This window comes from Neocloeon triangulifer, unplaced genomic scaffold (genome assembly GCF_031216515.1).
Source record: "Neocloeon triangulifer isolate White Clay Creek 2 clone unplaced genomic scaffold, ASM3121651v1 ptg000012l, whole genome shotgun sequence".
In the NCBI taxonomy this organism is placed as follows: Eukaryota; Metazoa; Arthropoda; class Insecta; order Ephemeroptera; family Baetidae; genus Neocloeon; species Neocloeon triangulifer.
In genome coordinates this window covers 7955174-7973957 of record NW_026775554.1, presented here as the reverse complement: position 1 = coordinate 7973957, position 18784 = coordinate 7955174, and the positions used below count along the sequence as shown (strand labels likewise).

The 18784-nt window shown below is 39.2% G+C and overlaps 6 protein-coding genes across 10 annotated transcripts; 2 read left to right on the top strand and 4 right to left on the bottom strand.

The window, feature by feature from the left end:
- Window positions 1-605: 605 nt before the first annotated feature.
- LOC132196473 (aprataxin and PNK-like factor) lies at window positions 606-1896 on the bottom strand. The gene is made up of 4 exons (XM_059619156.1): window positions 1758-1896; window positions 1154-1567; window positions 879-1096; window positions 606-821 (listed from the first exon to the last, which is right to left on the bottom strand). The coding sequence occupies exons 2-4, from the start codon at window positions 1537-1539 to the stop codon at window positions 703-705; spliced, it is 723 nt and encodes a 240-aa protein (XP_059475139.1). The 5' UTR covers window positions 1540-1567; window positions 1758-1896; the 3' UTR covers window positions 606-702.
- A 90-nt stretch (window positions 1897-1986) lies between these two features.
- Window positions 1987-3698, top strand: LOC132196472 (zinc finger protein-like 1). Its single transcript, XM_059619155.1, has 6 exons — window positions 1987-2255; window positions 2312-2423; window positions 2485-2678; window positions 2742-2970; window positions 3030-3147; window positions 3248-3698. The coding sequence occupies exons 1-6, from the start codon at window positions 2154-2156 to the stop codon at window positions 3441-3443; spliced, it is 951 nt and encodes a 316-aa protein (XP_059475138.1). The 5' UTR covers window positions 1987-2153; the 3' UTR covers window positions 3444-3698.
- Window positions 3630-5890, bottom strand: LOC132196471 (D-beta-hydroxybutyrate dehydrogenase, mitochondrial-like). 3 transcript variants are annotated; one of them, XM_059619153.1, is made up of 6 exons: window positions 5658-5890; window positions 5288-5553; window positions 4615-4871; window positions 4411-4563; window positions 4203-4355; window positions 3630-4140 (listed from the first exon to the last, which is right to left on the bottom strand). In XM_059619153.1, exons 2-6 carry the CDS (start codon window positions 5530-5532, stop codon window positions 3719-3721), a joined length of 1230 nt encoding a protein of 409 aa, XP_059475136.1. In that variant the 5' UTR covers window positions 5533-5553; window positions 5658-5890; the 3' UTR covers window positions 3630-3718. The 3 variants fall into 3 exon arrangements, with proteins under 3 accessions (XP_059475136.1, XP_059475137.1, XP_059475135.1); XM_059619154.1 differs by having other exon boundaries at window positions 5662-5890; XM_059619152.1 differs by lacking the exon at window positions 5658-5890 and having other exon boundaries at window positions 5288-5651.
- A 34-nt stretch (window positions 5891-5924) lies between these two features.
- LOC132196466 (intraflagellar transport protein 70A) lies at window positions 5925-8923 on the bottom strand. The gene is made up of 12 exons (XM_059619142.1): window positions 8765-8923; window positions 8636-8701; window positions 8228-8563; window positions 7882-8017; window positions 7652-7816; window positions 7325-7593; window positions 7071-7267; window positions 6813-7023; window positions 6576-6751; window positions 6420-6515; window positions 6255-6367; window positions 5925-6199 (listed from the first exon to the last, which is right to left on the bottom strand). Exons 1-12 carry the CDS (start codon window positions 8831-8833, stop codon window positions 6069-6071), a joined length of 1965 nt encoding a protein of 654 aa, XP_059475125.1. The 5' UTR covers window positions 8834-8923; the 3' UTR covers window positions 5925-6068.
- Window positions 8924-9191: 268 nt separating this feature from the next.
- LOC132196465 (nuclear pore complex protein Nup133) lies at window positions 9192-14419 on the top strand. Of its 3 annotated transcripts, none has more exons than XM_059619141.1 (20): window positions 9192-9432; window positions 9499-9626; window positions 9676-9977; window positions 10034-10252; window positions 10308-10487; window positions 10547-10670; window positions 10722-10901; window positions 10960-11131; window positions 11186-11402; window positions 11466-11628; window positions 12119-12231; window positions 12301-12510; window positions 12566-12685; window positions 12748-12894; window positions 12962-13166; window positions 13216-13349; window positions 13397-13633; window positions 13686-13880; window positions 13934-14159; window positions 14209-14419. In XM_059619141.1, exons 1-20 carry the CDS (start codon window positions 9317-9319, stop codon window positions 14340-14342), a joined length of 3522 nt encoding a protein of 1173 aa, XP_059475124.1. In that variant the 5' UTR covers window positions 9192-9316; the 3' UTR covers window positions 14343-14419. The 3 variants fall into 3 exon arrangements, with proteins under 3 accessions (XP_059475124.1, XP_059475123.1, XP_059475122.1); XM_059619140.1 differs by having other exon boundaries at window positions 10541-10670; window positions 12122-12231; XM_059619139.1 differs by having other exon boundaries at window positions 10541-10670.
- Window positions 14413-18622, bottom strand: LOC132196468 (ATP-binding cassette subfamily G member 4-like). Its single transcript, XM_059619146.1, has 10 exons — window positions 18397-18622; window positions 17330-17447; window positions 17086-17275; window positions 16887-17032; window positions 16599-16837; window positions 15968-16188; window positions 15563-15731; window positions 15407-15507; window positions 15187-15342; window positions 14413-14938 (listed from the first exon to the last, which is right to left on the bottom strand). Exons 1-10 carry the CDS (start codon window positions 18467-18469, stop codon window positions 14534-14536), a joined length of 1818 nt encoding a protein of 605 aa, XP_059475129.1. The 5' UTR covers window positions 18470-18622; the 3' UTR covers window positions 14413-14533.
- Window positions 18623-18784: the final 162 nt, after the last annotated feature.

Below are 18784 nucleotides of genomic sequence, written 5' to 3'. Positions count from 1 at the left end.
ACAAAAAAGTTGTTCAGAATAAAAAGTTACGCCAGGAAGTGAAGAGAGCAGATCAAAATTCCCACTAGAAGCAAAGATATTTGCAATTTTGACTTTTTCAAAAAACCCGAATTCCAAAAAAAGTATTCAAAATTTTGATTTCAAATTTTAGTCAGAGGACCCTCTTATCAACCCGAACAACATACTTTGATTACAGAATGGCATTGTGAACCAAAAATTTAGGCCAATTCGCGGTCAATCATTCATGAACGGTCCCGCTAGCAATGATTTAATTATGTATTTTTACTCCTTTGGACGTTCAGACCAGTTCAGAACAGACTAATCAATTATGATTCAATGTTCTTTTTAATTAATTAGAAAAAAAATAATTTGTGTAGATTTGTGTTGTGTTTAATTGTGAGGATATTTACTGAGAATAATGGTGAATTTATAATTGGAAAAATCCACCGTCCCTGTAGCCAATCTTAGAACAAGAAAGGGCGCTAAGGAACTGCAGAAAACTACTACGATTCTGCACCTTTTCATTGTATCTAAAGAAAATTAAATCAAGTGTCTCCACTAATAACATATTTTTAAAGGATACAGTGAATGATTAAGAATTCAGATTTTACAAATTTAAAACAACCGTTATAACTTCATTTACGTTCACTTTGGTTCACTTAAGCCTTGAAAATAATTTCTGACCTTACATATTCTCCATATTCATTCGTCATCATCTACGTCAGGCTCCCACTCTTCATCAGACTCTTCACATTCTTCCTCCTCCTCTTCTTCGTCGTCAATGAAGTCACTTTCGTAATCATCATCATCATTCTTTTGATCTATGAAAGAATTAATTAAAATTAATTTCTGAAAACACAAAAAGTAAATGCACCAACCATTTTTCTTTTGATTTCTAAGCCTCTTCTTTTTAGGCGAATCTTGCTTTGGAGGCATCGAATGATCAAAGTCTTGTTTATGCTGTGGATTTTTCCTATAACATGATGTACCGTACTGGCATCGCGGTTTAGCACTGCCAACCTGAGAAGGGCCAGCCACTGTAGTGTAGTCAGGGTCTCCAGGGTGGCTGAAGTCCGCCTTGTGTTGGGGATTTTGTCTAAATCATAAGTTAAAACATTTAAACTCAAAATAAAAGGAAAAAGAAATTATCCACCTGTAGCACGAGGCTCCGTAAGTGCAAGCCGCCCTTCTTGGTGGTCCGCTGTCATCTTTCTCCTCATCTTCATCTGCTGAGGCCTCATCCTCTGGTTCGGTGACCACAGGCTCCTCTGCAGAACCATCCTGCTCCTGATCATTTTCATTGGCAGGTAATTCGGTGACGGAAGTAATGTTACTGTCATTTGACAAGGCAGCTGCTGGTTCTTTGGTTTCATCCTCATTATTATTTTCACCAATTCTATTTTGACATTGGATTGTTGTAGGAGTCTGCGGAGGAGATGAGCTGTCCCGCAAAGCCTTTTTCCTCTGGCTCTCGTAATAATCATCATCGTCTGAGCTCACTTCGTCCAAAAATTGCACCGGGCGCTTTTTGCTTGCCATGATATTTTCCTTCTGCTTGCTAAACCTACTGCAAATTAAATATATATGATAATATATGTTAATAAATGCTAAAAATCAATAAGAACAATTAGTAGTTAAAATTATTTGAATATTCTTAAAAACTAAGAAAACTTGTGACATCATCTGCAGAAAATAAAAATATATGAATCCTTGCATGCATATAATCATGAATAAAATTGGCATTTTTAAATTTATACCATCAAAATAAACTCTTAGTTGAACTAGTAGCACAATTCCGTCATTAAATAATGCTGTGAGCGTTCATAATTTCTAAAAGTTAAGAACAAAAATCTGCGAATCAGCAGGTTTGTCGACTTTGTGGCGCGCAAAATCTGGAATTTGTAAACAAGGGGGTGTGCCGGTCGGATAAAATCTGCCACACTTGATTGGTCAACTCGACGCAAAGGCCGAGTATTCGTCCAATCAAATGACTCCATTTCGCATTTGAGAACGCTAGGCAGGGCTCAGCAGATGATGGTGACGTGAGCCGGAATATTTGTCAAAATATTTTCCGAAAACGGATTTCTGGACGTTTGCAGCTAGTTTAAGGATTCGTTTTGAAATTTTTGCTATTTCAAACCGTGAGAAGCGAGATGGGTCTCTGCAAGTGCCCGAAAAAACGCGTGACGAACCAGTTCTGCTTTGACCACCGTGTCAATGTTTGCGAACACTGCATGGTGACAAATCACCCAAAGGTATGCTCCTAATTGTTTAATTTTCAACTCTTTTTAATTTGCGCTTCCGATGTTAGTGCATAGTGCAGTCATACCTGCAATGGCTCCAGGACAGCGACTACAATCCGGCCTGCGAACTCTGCTCTCGAGAACTGGAGTTGGAGGACTGTGTGAGGCTTGTGTGTTATCGTAAGCCAACTCCTCTCCAAAGTCAAAGACACATTTTATCTATGCAATTGGAAATTTACAGATGTCTACCACTGGGCCTGCCTTGATCAATATGCCAGGCAACTCCCAGCAACCACAGCGCCTGCTGGCTACTGCTGCCCTTCTTGTAAAAAATGCCTTTTCCCTGCCAGCAACCTTGTGTCTCCAGTCGGAGACGCTCTGAGGGAAGTTTTGGCCGGAGTCAATTGGGCGAGGGCTGGTCTTGATCTACCCTTGGTAATTAATTTATGCATGCATTCAAAATAATATATCAATGAAAACAAAAATAAATCAATTTAGTTGAGTGAAGACAAGGAGCAGAAACCTGCTGGCGAGCGCCGAGTGCTGATAAATGAAACTCCCGTAGTGGTAAATCATATAAATGGAGAAGCTCAGTCCGTTTCTGCTCAGGGCAGAGCAAGCACTCCCAAAAGGCCAACAGCCACTGTTTCGAGCAACGTCCACTCTGTAGTCCACATGGACAGCACAACAGACTCTCCTACACCATTTAGTAGGAGTGATAGCTCAAGTATGTAATTTTTTATTTTTTTAATTTAATATATTATTTACACGGTAATTTGAATTCAGGTCAGCCAGGAAGGAAAGTCTTTCAAGCAGTGGACGAAATTCGATCGGTTCCATTTGATCACGACGAGGACAAATACAAAAGGCGATCTGCAATTGAGTGGCTACTAAGGTGGTGGAAGTAAGTTTTTTATGCATTTAAAAGTTTCTTGCTTAGCAAAGTTTGTAATAAATAATCACAATTGATTGTCATATTAATTATTTTTTTTTTTAATTTTTAGATCAACTACTCGTCCCACTAGCAATCGGAGAATTGTGGGTGGAATCTATCGTCGTTATGTTATGCTGGCTGTTCTATTCTTCATTGGGTTCTTGACCGTGATTGTCATTTTCTCTTGGCTGGGTCGCATGGCCACTGAAAATGACCCAAACTTGGACATCAATCAAAACCCAATGTTGCACGTGAAAAGATCGTGAGACTGCATCCTATCCCTGGGACTGCGAGAGGCTTTCCTGTTTGGCACTTTAAGTAATCTAATATTTTACCTGATTTAGTTTATTTTTTTGTGACGCATTCCGAGTTCCCACGACTTCCAATAATTAGAGTATTTGGCTCTACCTCTTAATTTATTTTGGAGATGCAAAAAAAAAGCAAGTTCTGGATTTTATGATTTATTGCATGTTTTAAATGTTTATAAAGTTGGACTACATTAAAGCACTCATAAACTAAAACATGCAATGTTTACAATAAATCAATTTTCCTCGTCACTGCCAATCATGCGCTCGTCAGGTTGAGCCAGCAGAATTTCTGGTTTGCTATCTGCCCTTGCCTTTTGCTTCCACTCGGGCATCTGCACAAATCTTGTCACCAGCCAGTCCCTAACTTTGGTGGGCGTTATTTTAAACAGTGTGTGGTAAATCGTGTACCGCAGCGGTGACACAATGTAGTTGACCCGGGGACAGGTCGAGAGCAAAGCGTGGTTGAATTTGCGGTAGAGCAACTTGTCCGACAACACCACTGGTCCTCTGTCTACAAAGAGTGAACTCAGATAATTGTGGTACCGCTCAAAGTACTCTCCGTAGAGCTCCTTGTCCTCTGGAGACATGTATAGCTCCATTTCTTTTGCATGAAGACCCTGACATGCGAAAATGTTACTCTGCGTTGAAAAAGAACCTTTAAATAATAAATATTACAAATAATTTCTCATTTAAAATTTTTCAAACGGAAGAAATAACCTGGAATGATTGTTATCACAGGCATGCTGAACTTGGCCAGTTCCAATCTGAGTCCGTCACTCCACGCTCTTAAAGCCGTTTTTGTTGCGCCGTAAACTGACAGGCCGGGAAGGGTTTCCAACGCACAGTGGCTGCTAACAGTGATAATGCGACCTGAAAATTAGCATTGCAGCATTTTTTCTCTAAAAATTTATTTTATTAAAATTACCATGATGATCACGCAGAAGGGATATAAAGGCTCTGGTCAGTCTCATTGTACCAAGTAAATTTACTTCAATCTGGTATTTCATGAGCCGCTCGGTCATCCAGTCAAACTCGCCAAAAACCATAACGCCAGCATTATTCACCAAGGCTGTGAGCTCTAACAAAAAATATTAATTTAAATTGATCACATTTCTTTATTGAAACAAACCTAGGCTCTTTGCATGAATGAGATTGTACACTGTTTTCTTGGCCTTTTCGACGCTGTCTGTTTTTGTTATGTCCAGGGGAACAATGTGCATTCTGTTGGAGCCACGTTGACTCAATCTGAATGCGCCTTCTCCCTCTGGCTTCAGACATCCAGCAAAAACAGTCAGGCCTAATTTATCGTGGCAATGAACGGCCAAAGAATATCCAAGTCCCGAATCGCAGCCTGATATAAAAACTGCCAGATGCCGCAATTTTTCTCTGAAAATTTTTAATTGACTTTTAACTTTTAAATATTGGTAATATTTTTAAATTTTGTTATTCAATTTTTAAATGTAATCAAAATATTTCCACAATGCACAAATCATCAATTATCCATCCCATTTCTCATATTCAAAATTAAAATTTAGCAAATAAAAATATATAATAATTAAATTTGTCTCTTAAATATCCAGTTTTATCTTTTAAATTTTTAAAATTTAAAAATTTTATTGTCGTCACTTTGAATTAGTTGATTCTAATATGAATAGCATAATTAATTGAAATTTATATTAGAGTTTTGACCTTTTAATGTTTTATGAATCATTTTTTGATACAATAAGATAAAATAAAATTTAATTTGCAAAGTATATAAATTTTGAAATTGAAGTAAATACAGAGGAATCAAATCAAGTTACTTGAGGTGCCTGTAGTCGCCCTTGTGCATTTGTAGCCACCTGATGCACAGCACGGCGGCCACGGCCGCACCTGACACTGCGGCCACTATGATCTGGCCGGTGGTGTCAATGCCTCGGCCTCCGCTGAAGGGCACCCACTCGAGATAAGTCCGGTAAAGGGCAACGACGGTGGTGCTCTTGCTGACCGCGTCGAGCACTTCATTGTAGGCCCACGAAAAGATGTTGACGCTGTTGGCGGTCGGCATGATGGCCAGCACCTTCGGCGGCTTCGGTTGCGAAGTAAACAAAGCAGACCACATTAATTACACAAACGATACAATCGGTTGACCAACGAAAGTGAAACTGACGGTGCTCAGACGGAAGTACGTACCTACCTCTCAACCAACTGCGTTTTTGCAGCCCCAAATTAATTGCGTTATAAATAAACAACAGCAAATCGGGCGCGCACGAGGGCTCGTCTGGTGCTGCGCTATTTTTCAATAATCATCTGTGTTCAAGGCCAGACGCCGTCAGAATGAATACAACCAACGCTTTGGTTCTTCTCTCTCCACTGCGCTTACCCTTTCCTTATACGTTTTTTATAATAGGATGTTGATAACAAAATACCACAAAGTTTGTATTCAGACTCATTCAAGGAATTTTTTTATTTTTAGATTGCATCTGCGCTCTGCGCTTTAATTGAACTTTGACTTTTGCTCTAAATCATACTTTAAGCGCAATTAAAATTAGCTAATTAAATTTCCGTTTAATTCTTTCTTAAATTTATTCAATGGAAAAGGGGTTAATAATTTTGCAGTTTCAAAATGAGAGCTTTTAAGTGACGCGCTTCAAAGGCAACCGTCTTCTGTCCCCAGTTTATGCTCCCGTCCTCCATCGGTTGATCTGCAATAGTTTTCACATTTTCTCCGTACGCTGAAATTTTAAAATCTTGATTAGTGAAGTTAAATATTAACAAATTTTTCACCACCTTCGCACTGCTCTAAAAACTGGATGCACTCTTCAAGAAACGAGTCCTTGGCCACAATAATCTGCTTTGCCAAATTCTCGATCAAAGATAAAAAGCATCGCTTTGCGTAAAACCTTTCAAATTTTAATTAATCGAAATTAAAATTTTATATATAAGTAAGAGTACCAAGTGTCCACGCCAAGTTTTTTGTGGAACGGCTCCAAACTGCGAATAATTCTCGAAATACCAAACTCGTAGTTTCCTTTTGCGCAGTACAGTGTTCTGAGAAATATCAAATTTAAAATTAATCAATTTAATTATTTCTTATTTTAAAATTTATACCCAATCACGAGATTAACAATGCAGAGGTGGAAAACCTTCTTGTCTGGGTCCTCGTACGCGAGCTGTTCCTCTTCTTTCTCAATCTTCCTCATCAATTCTTCAGCCTCCTCATTTTGAGAGGTCATGATGTAGGAGACGCACAAATTTGCAAGTACGATCGCGCTGACGTTCAAAATCTGTAAAAACAGATCGCTTTTGAATCCTCTTTCCACTGCCCATTTCAACCAATTTATTCACCTTGTCATAATGCTTTTTTACAATGGGTTCGTAAAACCCAGTGGCCTCTTTAAATTTGCTCTCTTGCATGAACAAAACGTGCGCCACATTCAACTTCCACGTGTCATTGTCGTTGCAAAACTCAACGGATTTCCTGAATATTTTCTCCACTTGCTGGTAGTTTTCCATGTCCCAGTAAATTTTCGCCTGGGCCATCAAAACCGGGACGTACCTGAAGATAAATTTATTTTATTTTTCAATGAAACCAAAATTGTGTACCTTTCAAGCACCTCCTCATAATCAGTGACCGCCTTTTTGACCATTTCGTCGTCTTGGCTTTGCCGTGCCTCTTGCACTTGTTTGGTTAGCTTTCGCAAAGTCTCGGTATGTTTTGAGGCGAGCTCGTCGAATTTGTTGTACGCGTCCTCAGGAGATGTTTGCTGCATAATCAGCGCGTCCAGAAAATCAAATAAGTACTAATAAAAATTAATTAAAAACTCTGTTTAAAAAAAAAAATAAAATGCGATATTTACTGGCGTTAGATATTTGTAAGTCAAGTGAGCGTTTTCCGCAAGCACGTCCGCGGCCAGATCAAAGTACTCATACTTGCAGTACAAGAGCAGCAAGTTGCCGAACGTCTCAGGTGGGAACGGATTTTGCTGCAACAAAAACTGCAGTTTCTCAAAGCCCTCCGTCGTTTTTGTGTCAATGTTCATAAGGGCCTGGTTGTGCAGGGTGACCGCGTCCAACTCTTCCTCTGAACGCGGTGGCATGTCCGTAAGCGCCTCTTGGGCAGCTTCGACTGTTTCAATTTATCAGAAAAACAGAAAATGTTAAATATAATAAATGTAATAAATTACAATTTTTCAGCTGATATTCGATGGCTGCTTTCAAATTGAATGCCTCGACTAGGGCGGTGTCGTGAAGGGTCAGGGTGTTCCCCACACTTCGCACTTCTATCCCTTCTGTGGCCATTCCAACGCTCAATTCAGGGTGGTCCTTGATTCCTCTTTCAATAATGTTTGCTGAGAATTATTTAAAATAATTTTAAATTTTTTTTCTCCTACTATGTTCATTGAGCTTAATTTACCAATATACTTTTGCGCAGCTGTGTGTTCTTTGAGTTTAAAATGACATAAAGCAGCGTTGTACGAAAGGTGCGGATCAAAACCAATAACTTGCAGTGCCTGTGTGAATTTTTGCAAGGCATCCTCGTAACGTCCTTCCTGAATGAAGTAATTTTTTAATTTGGCAGGTTTTTTCAATATGATGCAAAATAAGGGTAGATTTTTCTTATCTTTAATAAACTATAAAATTCTTAAAATAATTTGACCATTTTACTTATTTAAATTATAGCCCGTTTTTATTGATTTCTTAGCTATTCAGAATTTATCAATATTTTAATTAGTTTAAAAAATTTAAAACTGATGAGGCACCTTATATAGCAAGCATCCAAGGTTAATTTCCGTGTCTGGATCATCAGCAGGGCAGCTATCAACCAGACCCTTTGCCCCGGCCAAATCTTCTTCGCCGTATTTGATCGCCGCCCTGAGTTTCGTCACCTGCCCCTGCAATTCTGGTTTGTCGATCTGCGAAGTGACCCTGAGGGCGTCTTCGTACATGCACGCCTGGTAAAGGGCCTGCGCGTGGTGCACCTTGTACTGCGCGTCGTCAGGGCAGATTTGCGTCAGGGTGTCGTAGTAATGCGCCGAACTGGCAAAGTCCTGCGTTGCATAGTGGCAGTAGGCCAGCAGGGACAGCGCTGCCCTGGACTACAAAAATAAAAACATTCAAAATATAAATTTTTATTTTTTTGAACACTTTAAATTTCATTATATACGTACATTTGGGTGAGATATTATTATTCTGTTTAGCACCTGAATTGCCTCGGGATAACGTTGCTCCTTTATCTGGAAAAGCGGAAATAAAATTAAAGAAAAAGCAAAAATGACAAATGACAATTAAATTTTTACCATTGTGTAAATTGTCTGCGTGTACTCTCCATCCTTGATGTTGTGGATTCCAAAATTCGTTTGAAACATTTTCTTGTCCAAAAAAATCTTGCTGTGGAATTCAACCAGGGGCCTATAATGTTTGTTGTGGAAATAAGGGGCGAAAGGGTTGCCTAGGCAACAAGCAATTTGACTTTCTAATGCATACTATTGCATACAATTGATCTATTTCTTAAAATTTATTATATTTTTTTATTCCTTGAGCATTTTTTAACTTTATAAAATTTGTTTTCGTAATGGTGAAAGATAGTAAAACTTTTTGATGCAAAAATTATTACCCCTCCCAATAATAAGTCTTTTATTTTAACACTTGCGTGTACATGCGCTGCTGCCCTATCGTACCTACAAATTCCCGCCACATTCTGCCTAGCGGTGAATTGTGGAACTAAAGTTATAAACTTCAAAGAAAATAACAAGCGCGGATAAACACGCTGCTTATTGTAAGAATTCAGGTTATTTTAGATTTATGACAAGATTCTTCGCACTGAGACAGTTGCTCGAAGAATTCCAACAATGGACATCAGCACGAAGTCGCTGAACATCTCCAACTTGTCGCATCTCGGCGGCAAAACGCCGCGCAGTGCTGCGCGGAGGTCCGTGCTTGGCCTCCCCTCGGCCAACCGGTCAACGTACGTACAATTTTTAGTCGGTGAAGTCATGCGAAAGCACAAAGTCAATGTCGATTCTGCCCTTAGCCGAGGCAGCGTGTCCGGCAGGTCCACGCAGTCGGCGATGGTCATCTGCAGGACGCCGTACCATGTCGTTGAGAGCTTTGGTTCGTCCCTGCCGGTCATGGTTACAGAAGCCATCGCCTACGCCGACAGTAAACAATGTGAATTATCTCTAGATATTTTTATTTAAAAAATACATAGGATCTACCGTGGTCAGCGTGGAGTTGAGCAAGTCAGGCTGGGCCTGGTTGGTGAGCGGTCGAAGACTTCTCGTCTGGCAGTACAGACAGGACGGCCAATCCAAATGGACCTCCGTAAGTCAGTGCAGAGAACTGACCCTGCCGCCCAGTGACCTTGCCCACAGGGCCCAGTTGGTCACAGTTTTCTCGCACAAAAAAGCCTCCGTCCCTTCCTGCATCGCCGTCTCTCCCGAGGGCGCTGTCCGTTACTGGGCGAGTGTCGCCCATGAAGGCTCTTGGATTGAAGAAAACGCAGATCTGCTGGTTGATATTTGTTTCTTCTTTTAAATAATAGTTTATATTTCATTGAATTAATCCAGGGTCAGGAGTGTGACTCTCTGAGCGGAATTACTCCAGTTGGCTGCGTGTTGGCCACCACAACCTCGACTTTATGCCTCTTGTCCCCTGTCGTCGTAAATGGGCGTCATCAGATTGTCTGCAAAACTCTCCGTTCCTCTCAAGGATGGCTTGGAGGCATCAGTCGACGCATGTCTTCAATTATTTGGGGTTCCATGCCAGCAGCCCAGACTTCCGAGACGGTAAAATTTAATTATAATTATTTGTGTTGTAATATTTTAAATTTTGGAAATTTAGCGTCTTGTGAAAGTCATGACTCAAAGTGGAACTTCCGCCGGAGACACAGAATGCAAGCTTTTGGTGCTGGCCGGTCTCACTCTGCAGAAGTGGGTTCTCAGCAACAAGGACATAGAAAAGCTCGTTTTTGAATTTGACATGAGCCGCCTTTTGAAGAGCAGCTTTTCTAATGACTTTTGGGTAAAAAAATTCAAAGTACTTAAAAGTTAAAATTAATTTTGGCTATTTTCCAGGAACAGAGTAACACGAGTGCACAGGATTTAAGCATTTGGCTACTCGACATGGAAAAAATGGAAAACGGAGTGCTAATTTTGGCAGCTGCGGCTAATTTGAATGTTTCCCCTCAAATTCACTATGCAGCTGGTAAGTAAATATTATCAAAACATTTGTTGGATCTAATTCAGTGGTTGCTAGTACTGGTTGCGTCTGAAAATGACAAGGCGCCAGAGTCTTTCCAAATGTTCTGCCCATTCCTGAAGTTCAATGGGTTTCACCAAGGAGAAGATTCTGAATGTGAAGATCTTAACTACAGATTTGTCGTATTTGGCAGTTCGGCCTTCATTTACAACAAGAAAGTCATCATGGCTGTCCCTGGTGATTTTTCTTGCTCATTTTAAATAAATAGCTTTGAATTTCTGCCTGTTTTTTTCAGTCACAATTAATGATCCTGGTGCTGATGTGGATAGACTAGATTTCCCAAGTGCTCCTGGTGATGCAATTTTAACCGGAAACGTGTACAGAACCACTCCAGTTTTCTTCTCAAGAATTCACGGGGTCATTTCAGTAACAGAAACTGATGTGTCACCACTTGATGTGATGAATTCGTATGGCTCAATTTTTCTCTTTTTTTATCTTGTTTAAATTTTATTCTATGTTAGATCCATTTATAGTGAATCTATAGCTTCTGAGAGGGCACCATTCACATCTCACACTTCTTTGGCGCAATCCTCATTTCAACCTTTTGAGTCATTCAGGGAATGCAACTTTTCTGATGGCTCTAATAATAGTGGCCCATCCGCAGAAGAGTTAACACCCCAGGCAGTATGCATAAGCAAGTTGAAAAAAGCTTTTGTATTGTACAACAGACGAGAGTTGGTCAGTAAAATAAAAACCGAAATTTGTAATCATTGTAATTAATACAATAAATATTACTTAAAGGCTGCCTGCAAAGATATTCTGGACACAATTGTACCAAACACAGTGGCAGAGAGGGGAGTGGAGGTCAATGCACCCCTTGACCTTGTGATTGTTCATGTGAGCAAAGACATCATCAATGACATGCCAGCTTCTGATCCTAGGTGGTCCGAAACACATAGTTCTGGTAGGTTTCCATTTTTTTCACAAGGATGGACAAAATTGCAAAAGCGATCTGCGATCGTAGTCGCACCATTTTTTTGAAAAGATGAATGCAATTGCAAAAGATGGTCGATCGCATACCATCTTTTTGTGATCGCAGAAAGCAATTTTAATGCTTAATCTGGGAGAATTTAATGCTAAAACTGGAAGAAAAACTTAATTTCAGTTAATTTAATAGAAAAATTTCTTAAACAAAGACTTTTCATTTACAAATTCATTTTTTCAGGACTCCTCGTTCTGAAACCAGAAGTGATAAAAAATGTTCAGAAATGTCTTTTTTTTTTCAAGAATATAAATATAATTGATCGCAAAAATCACCACATTTTGAGATTGTGATCGCAATCGCACAATTTTTCTATTCCAAAATCGCCATTGCAATCGCAAAATATAAGATCGCGCCCACCCTTGATATTTCAATATTTTGATAGAGTTTCTTTAATCAATTACAAACTTAGCAGCAACATTTGGAACATCCAGCTCTCTTCAAGTGCAACAGCAACTACAAGGAAAACAACAGACTTTGGAGCTCTATGTTAATTTCCTCAAGGCTGTTGATATATGGAACAAGGTAAAATCTCAACCTAAATTGAAACCTAAATATCAAATGCAATTTTTACCTTTTCTCTTTTATTTATAGCTGTCGGCCATAACCGCTAGAGGTGTCGTGATCGCCACTTCCTTGGCACTGCAAGAACATGCAGAGAAAGTTGCAGCAGCCCTGACTTTGCGATCTCTACACGCCTCCCATGCAGACTTGCTTGACAAAGCCATTAAAGCAACTCTGAAGCCCAAAAATTCTCGAGCAGTCCCTGCTGCCTTGACCCACATTGATTTATTCTTCCGAGAAGTAATTTACTACTATTCTTAAATTCAAATTGATCCTAAATTATTACTGTTTTAAGGTGTCTGAGGTGCACCAAGTCCTGATTACCCTAGGCATGTGGAGCCAAGAAATTGTTCACAGCAACAAGTCACCAGCAGAAGTTGTTGCTTCTCTGCAGGAAGTGAATCACATTGTCCTTGTAAGAATAAGTGGAGAAAGTTCTGGACAGCGAATGAGAGTCTAAAAAATATTTTTCTTTAGGAAACCCTACAGGAAATTGCCGACTTCCGGAAACACCACCGAAGCATGTTTGGTTCTGAATCTGTTTTTGCCTCGGACCTTATTGAATATTTGCCCTGGACAGCATCGTCCCATGATGAGGGTCTTAGAAATGTTCTGAGTGACCTGGTGAGTTACAAAACCTGTTCATTTTTTTTTCATTCAAAGTAATTCATAAAATTCATTATTATCTCAGCTTTCACGCAACTTCCAATATGCGGCCAGACAGTGTTCTGGTGACCAGATGACATACTCTACACTCTGTGTCGAACTCATGAACTTGGCTGACCTTCTGCTTGAGGGCTACAGCTCCCATTTAGAAAGCCTGAAAGGCAGTGAGAAATTTGACTTGCTCGTCCACCAGTATGAACTCCAAAGGCGCAAAATCATTCAGCCATTTGGTAATTGAGTATGATCAAAATTTTTCCTAGAGGTAAATTTCTTCTTCAGTGGACGAATCTATGATTGAGCAAGCCATGAAGTTGGCCGAGAAATACCATGATTTCAACACTCTGGTTCAAATTTGCGAGTCAGCGCACAATCAAGAGAGACTCGAGAGCTACATCCAGAAATTTGCTGATGAAGTTTGTTCATAAATTATTTCAAAATCACTTACTAAGCTCATTTTTAGGGCTTTTCCGAGTATCTATTTGGCTGGTATATGAAGGAGGACAAACAGGATAAACTGATGAATTTGTTCGGAGGAAATGTGCGACCAATGCAGCACCAGCAAGCACTGGTCAGTTTTCTTTCGCAACACCCTCAGTTGGCTTGGCTGCAGGCCATCAGAACTGGAAACTACTCTTCAGCGAGCGGGACTCTTTACCAGTTGGCAGAGGAGCAAACTGAGAAATTGGCCAGAAAAAAGGTGCAGCCAAAAACTTAGTATTTGCATTTAGACTAACCAATATTATTTTAAGACCATGCTTTCGCTCGCTAAACTGACCGCTTTAGCTTCGGACGAACCAGAGCACAAGATGATTGAGCATGTCAGAGATGTTGACATGCTGCTTGATCTCTGCAGCTACCAAGAGAGTTTACCACAGAGTTTGGTTGACTTTTTGAATCAAGATTTGGACAACATGGCTGTCTTGACTCCTATCAATTTGATCAAGGTAACTTTGTAAATTAAATTTTTATCCAAATTTTAATGAAAATAATACTTCAGCTGTACATAAGTGAGGAAAATAAAGAGGCCAATGCGTTTGACTACAAGAAAGCACTAGACCTGCTTGCATTTGTGCCAAACGACTCCGACAAAGAGGACTTGTGCGAAAGTATCTGGTGCCAAGCAATCCTGAGAAACGATTGGGAAAGTGTCAACCTTGATTATCCAATGGAAACCTGCAAGAACCTTATTTTTTGCCAACTCTTTGACCTGCTCAATATTTCAGGTATTTTTTTTCAGATCAATTTTACAAAATATCTCATTTATTTCATTAGGGCAAATGGACCTGGTTCTACCTGCAGAGCAACTGCTATCCAGCAGTAAACTGGGGTCCCTTGTTGAGAGCAAGCCCTTCAAATACATCATTAAGTATTTCTACGAGCATGTTGCAACATCAACTGAATGTTAACTCAGTAGCTTAAGAATCGTATGTAATAAATCTTCATCATCAACCACTTAAATAAAAAAGTTTATTTTAAATTTTAATATAGTTAAAACTTTTATTTACTTCGAATTATGCTTACTAAAGGTAGCATTTAAAAATAAAGAGATCATTCAAATTCACAACATTTTTCTGTAGCTTTTACATTTGATGGTAAATTAGCATTTCCTTTTTAAATTTATAATTTTGAATGAGAGGTCATTCAGAAACCTATTGTTAAATTCTGGCATCAATCGAATTCTGAGAGCGGCAAATGAGAGCACCTTGAAGAGTAATAAAAATGCCGCCAGAATGGTGATCTGCAGTGCCAAGTTATCTCCAGTCATTCCCATAAGTTTTACCAACTCTGACGGGCGTCTGAAGTGGCAGTAAATCTCTTTGCAGGGCAGGACGTTTCTTCCAGGGCCGTACATGGTCATTGCGTAGCCAGAGAGAACGTAGCGGACATAGGAGAAGGATTGGAAAATTTTCCAGAAGGGTTCCATCATGGGGCCGAAACCTATTCCATACATGGCCAACATCAGAAACGCGCCCGAAACTGCAGGCGCTATCACTGACCCATACTGAAAACAAAATTGTTTATCATAAGATTAATAAATAGCAGAAATTAGCAAGCTTAGATTATTTCAAATTTTTTTTAATACTGTATAATAAATCAATACTTTCATTCTCATTAGAATTTAATAAAAAAAGATCAATATTAAATTTGCAAAAAATCATTTTAGGCAACACGCATGCCATGCAAGATGAGCGAGATGCCTATCTGCCCCTACTCGCAGGGGTACAAGGGGCGTGGCAGACTTAGACTTACTGTTATCGAAAACAGAGAGCCGATCAGGAGTCCCAGGCTTTCCGAGGTCGCAGCGTTTAGAAGACTGATGGTGGCGAAGGACGCAAATCTGGACGTGACCAGTGGCTGGCCTGTCATGTAGTACGACACCAGGATGAACATGCTTCCGAAGGTAAGCTGCAGATTTTGCATATTTTTAGTTCTGCAATCATTTTGACAACATAATTTGATTGTGCCTTACTTGCACAGGCAGTCTTGAAACCGTCAGCGCGAAAAAGTAGGGCTTTAGTCCGTACCACCGATTAAAATACTCTCGCCGCAATAATTTCACCTCCAGAGGAACTGAATTAAAAAATTAATTTTATTTATTCAAATTTTTTTAAATTAAAACACGTACAAACAATAACTGCAGCCATCATGTAGGCGTATAAGAAAAAGACAATCATGCAGATGAAAAATTTTATATTTTGATAGGCCATTCCGGCGTCGTCTCCAATGTCGTAGAACATTCCTCCGAGTAAAAGTGCCGACACCAGGTGATGAGTAAAGAGTAATCTCAGCATTGCCTTTGAGCAAAATTATGATTATTGATTCAGTGAATTGAAATTATTTCATAATAAGAAACAAGTCAAACCAGAAATAATTATTTTTCCTTTTCCAAGTAATTAACTTATATTATTTTTTCTGTATCATGTGCAATTTCAATCCTTTTATTGCATGACCATTGCATATGTGCGCATTTCGCTCGTTCAGGTCGCCGGGAAAAAGAATAACAAAATCATTATGAGTGTGCACTTTGTACCTTGCTTCTGCTGGTCTGAAGCAGCATCCTGCACAACAGTACCATGAACTGGTACCGCGCCGAGGTGGGAAATTCCGAAAACCTGTCGGACAGGTCGCCGCCGCCTATTGCGCATCCTAAGTGCGAAACGACAGCGTTGCTGCCCATGGTGATCTTGCCGTTTTGGATGGCGTTGCTCAAGATGCGAACATTTGCCACCGACGCGTGTGATAATTCTACCACTGTCGACGTAATTTTTGCATAAATAATACGATTTAAATCTGAATCAAAACCTATCAAATACAAAACTTTAATTGCAATACGTAAAAAATTGAAACAGAAGGTAATGTTAAAAGTTTAATGAAATTGAATCTTTTAATTATTTTCCCCTTTTTTCTCATGAAATTTTATGTCCCTTAAAAGCTGCTTTCTGTGGTAAAAATGAAATTAGTTATGGGGGAAATTGGCATTTTTCCTTATTATTATTTCTTTTGTATTGAAAATCACTTTTTATTACTTTATTTTGCTTTATTTGAAAAAAAAAATTGAATTTGAATCAAATCATTTGATAAATTGTTCATGTTTTAAATAATTAATATAACTGGAAAAAATGCACAAAATTGATATATTAAATTATTTTTGATCACCTTACCGTGGTCTGCTGGGTTGCTGTACTGTGGGCAGGGTAGACCTGCGGAGGTGAGGAATCGGATCACATGCTCAGTGTCTCCTTGGTAAACGCAGCAACCCTCGGCCAGGAAGTAAACGTGCTGGAAGAGGCTGAAAATGGAGGCGCTGGGCTGGTGAATCGTGCAGACAATGGTGCGGCCCTGAGCGGCCAACGAGCTCAGGTGCCTCATGCACTGCGTCGCTGCAACCACGTCCAAACCCCTAAACTCGCCCTTTTATAGTTTTTTTTAATAATTATTGATATAATTACGTTGTTGGTTCGTCTAGAAAGAGAACAGGCGGATTGCTAATTAGCTCCAAAGCGATGCTCAATCTCTTTTTCTGGCCGCCGCTCAATTTGTCCGTCTTGGTTTTTTGACACTCGGTCAAACCCAGGGTAGACAAAATATCAGAAATCTATAAATGTCCTAAAATTTAGCTTAAAAATAGACACGTTTTTGGTGTGTTACCACATTGTTTCTCTTCTCCTTGGTGACCGACGGGCCGAGTTTGAGACAGGCGGCCACGCTCATGGCCTCCTCGACGCACAGGTGCGGCTGCACAAGTTCTTCCTGCTGGATGAAGCAGGAAATTTTGTGAAAATGCCGAAGGTCTCTTGATCTGCCGTTTGTCAATATGCTGCCGGATACGCCAGACGTCCTTAATATTTTTTCTATTTATAAGAAAAATTTAAACGATGGGAAAATATTTTACTTGTATCCAATTAGGATGTTCATGAGTGAACTCTTTCCCGCTCCGGAGGGGCCGAGAATCCCCGAGATTTGACCCGATTTGAAAAACCCATTGAGATTGCGTAGAATCGTTTTATTTCCTGTAAAAGGAAGCTATAATTAGAATTAATTTGGTTGGGGTTTCAAGTTTTAAAAACTCGAAAGTATTTTATCTAAGTTGCATAAAAAAGGAATAGTACATAAAAAAAACTAAAACAAGGTGCGAGTTAAATGGAATTGAAACGGTTTAATCGTTGAAATGGTGCTTATTACGGAATGAATAGCTTGACCATAATAATTAAAAGGGAGAAAATCAGAAAGGCTAAAGAAAGACTGGTTCTCTTGAATAAACTGCCGCTACTAACTTATTATTATTCTACTATTCTAGAAAACCTGGGGAATTAAAATAAATTAATCACAATGTTTCTAACGGAAAGAAAAAGTTAAAAAGTGTTGTGAAAATATTTTAATATATATGTTAATTTGATTATGAAATTGACGCATCCTAGACAATAATTGTGAGTTAAAGGTCAATTGCGTTGAGCCATGAGTTTATCACTTGATCATTACTTCACTAGTATTAAAATGGTATTAATAATAATAATGCTAAGTAGAGCTATTGTAATCTTTTGATCCAAATTCCAAAATGGAATGCCTTATTGTTATTAAACTAAGTGATTTTCATTAAATAATGATGTTATATAGAGTTTTATTTTAAGGATTTCAAATTTAAAAATAAAAAAAACGTATTTCACAAATTTTGGAGAGAAATATTGAAAACTCAATTTCACCAACTGACTATTAGTCATGGATTTTAATGTCAATAGTAAGCGCGGTTGAATCTATGGTTGAATACAAAATATTATAGTGAAAGTTATAAGTCTTCCTATCAGCTGCCATTGCACTTGAGAGTCTGCAGTTGTGTGCAAATGCACCTAGTGAAACTCGTCTAGTTTCTCTAGCTCGGGATACTTTTCACCATAATTAAAATATCACTAATAATTTGATCTATTTATATGGTAAAAAATAATTAAAAAAAAAAACGCTTACCGGCCTCGTACGTCAGATCCTGAAACTCGATGTCCACTTGGGACGACGTTTGCTCTTTCGGATCCGCTTGCATTTTGGCACTGGTGCATTCCGCCTCCTCTCTCTCCTCTCTCACAACCAAAGTGCATCAAATGCGGCGTTGAAAGCGACGAGTTCCACCTCCTGCTTCCCGCAGATCTGCATTTCCCTCCGCCGCGTATTAATGTTGCCTTAGGTCAACGACGACTGATAATTTTCTCGCAGCGCCACGGCCGTGAGTATGCGCAAAAACATGAAGTTCAATGCTACCTTTTCTTGGGCAATGCAACTTTTGTCTCATATTTTTTACTTCAAAAAATCAACACATAATATTGATGAATATAAATGCCAATAAAATGTTTTTCGAAAA

What these genes read in the sequence shown, in the direction of transcription:
- LOC132196473 (XM_059619156.1), bottom strand. Translation starts at nt 1,539, where the DNA reads ATGGCAAGCAAAAAGCGCCCGGTGCAATTTTTGGACGAAGTGAGCTCA. An exon ending in TACGGAGCCTCGTGCTACAG is followed by an intron (nt 1,097 to 1,153) that starts GTGGATAATTTC and finishes CTTATGATTTAG; the next exon opens with ACAAAATCCCCAACACAAGG. An exon ending in TAGAAATCAAAAGAAAAATG is followed by an intron (nt 822 to 878) that starts GTTGGTGCATTT and finishes ATTCTTTCATAG; the next exon opens with ATCAAAAGAATGATGATGAT.
- LOC132196472 (XM_059619155.1), top strand. Translation starts at nt 2,154, where the DNA reads ATGGGTCTCTGCAAGTGCCCGAAAAAACGCGTGACGAACCAGTTCTGC. An exon ending in TGGTGACAAATCACCCAAAG is followed by an intron (nt 2,256 to 2,311) that starts GTATGCTCCTAA and finishes TTCCGATGTTAG; the next exon opens with TGCATAGTGCAGTCATACCT. An exon ending in TGGCTACTAAGGTGGTGGAA is followed by an intron (nt 3,148 to 3,247) that starts GTAAGTTTTTTA and finishes TTTAATTTTTAG; the next exon opens with ATCAACTACTCGTCCCACTA.
- LOC132196471 (XM_059619152.1), bottom strand. Translation starts at nt 5,586, where the DNA reads ATGTGGTCTGCTTTGTTTACTTCGCAACCGAAGCCGCCGAAGGTGCTG. An exon ending in GGCGACTACAGGCACCTCAA is followed by an intron (nt 4,872 to 5,287) that starts GTAACTTGATTT and finishes AAAAATTTTCAG; the next exon opens with AGAAAAATTGCGGCATCTGG. An exon ending in CCTTCTGCGTGATCATCATG is followed by an intron (nt 4,356 to 4,410) that starts GTAATTTTAATA and finishes GCTAATTTTCAG; the next exon opens with GTCGCATTATCACTGTTAGC.
- LOC132196466 (XM_059619142.1), bottom strand. Translation starts at nt 8,833, where the DNA reads ATGTTTCAAACGAATTTTGGAATCCACAACATCAAGGATGGAGAGTAC. An exon ending in AGCTGCGCAAAAGTATATTG is followed by an intron (nt 7,817 to 7,881) that starts GTAAATTAAGCT and finishes AATAATTCTCAG; the next exon opens with CAAACATTATTGAAAGAGGA. An exon ending in AAACTTGGCGTGGACACTTG is followed by an intron (nt 6,368 to 6,419) that starts GTACTCTTACTT and finishes AAAATTTGAAAG; the next exon opens with GTTTTACGCAAAGCGATGCT.
- LOC132196465 (XM_059619139.1), top strand. Translation starts at nt 9,317, where the DNA reads ATGGACATCAGCACGAAGTCGCTGAACATCTCCAACTTGTCGCATCTC. An exon ending in AGTCATCATGGCTGTCCCTG is followed by an intron (nt 10,902 to 10,959) that starts GTGATTTTTCTT and finishes TGTTTTTTTCAG; the next exon opens with TCACAATTAATGATCCTGGT. An exon ending in TGACCTGCTCAATATTTCAG is followed by an intron (nt 14,160 to 14,208) that starts GTATTTTTTTTC and finishes TTATTTCATTAG; the next exon opens with GGCAAATGGACCTGGTTCTA.
- LOC132196468 (XM_059619146.1), bottom strand. Translation starts at nt 18,469, where the DNA reads ATGCAAGCGGATCCGAAAGAGCAAACGTCGTCCCAAGTGGACATCGAG. An exon ending in GATGGCTGCAGTTATTGTTT is followed by an intron (nt 15,508 to 15,562) that starts GTACGTGTTTTA and finishes TTTTTAATTCAG; the next exon opens with TTCCTCTGGAGGTGAAATTA. An exon ending in TTTCAAGACTGCCTGTGCAA is followed by an intron (nt 15,343 to 15,406) that starts GTAAGGCACAAT and finishes CAAAATCTGCAG; the next exon opens with CTTACCTTCGGAAGCATGTT.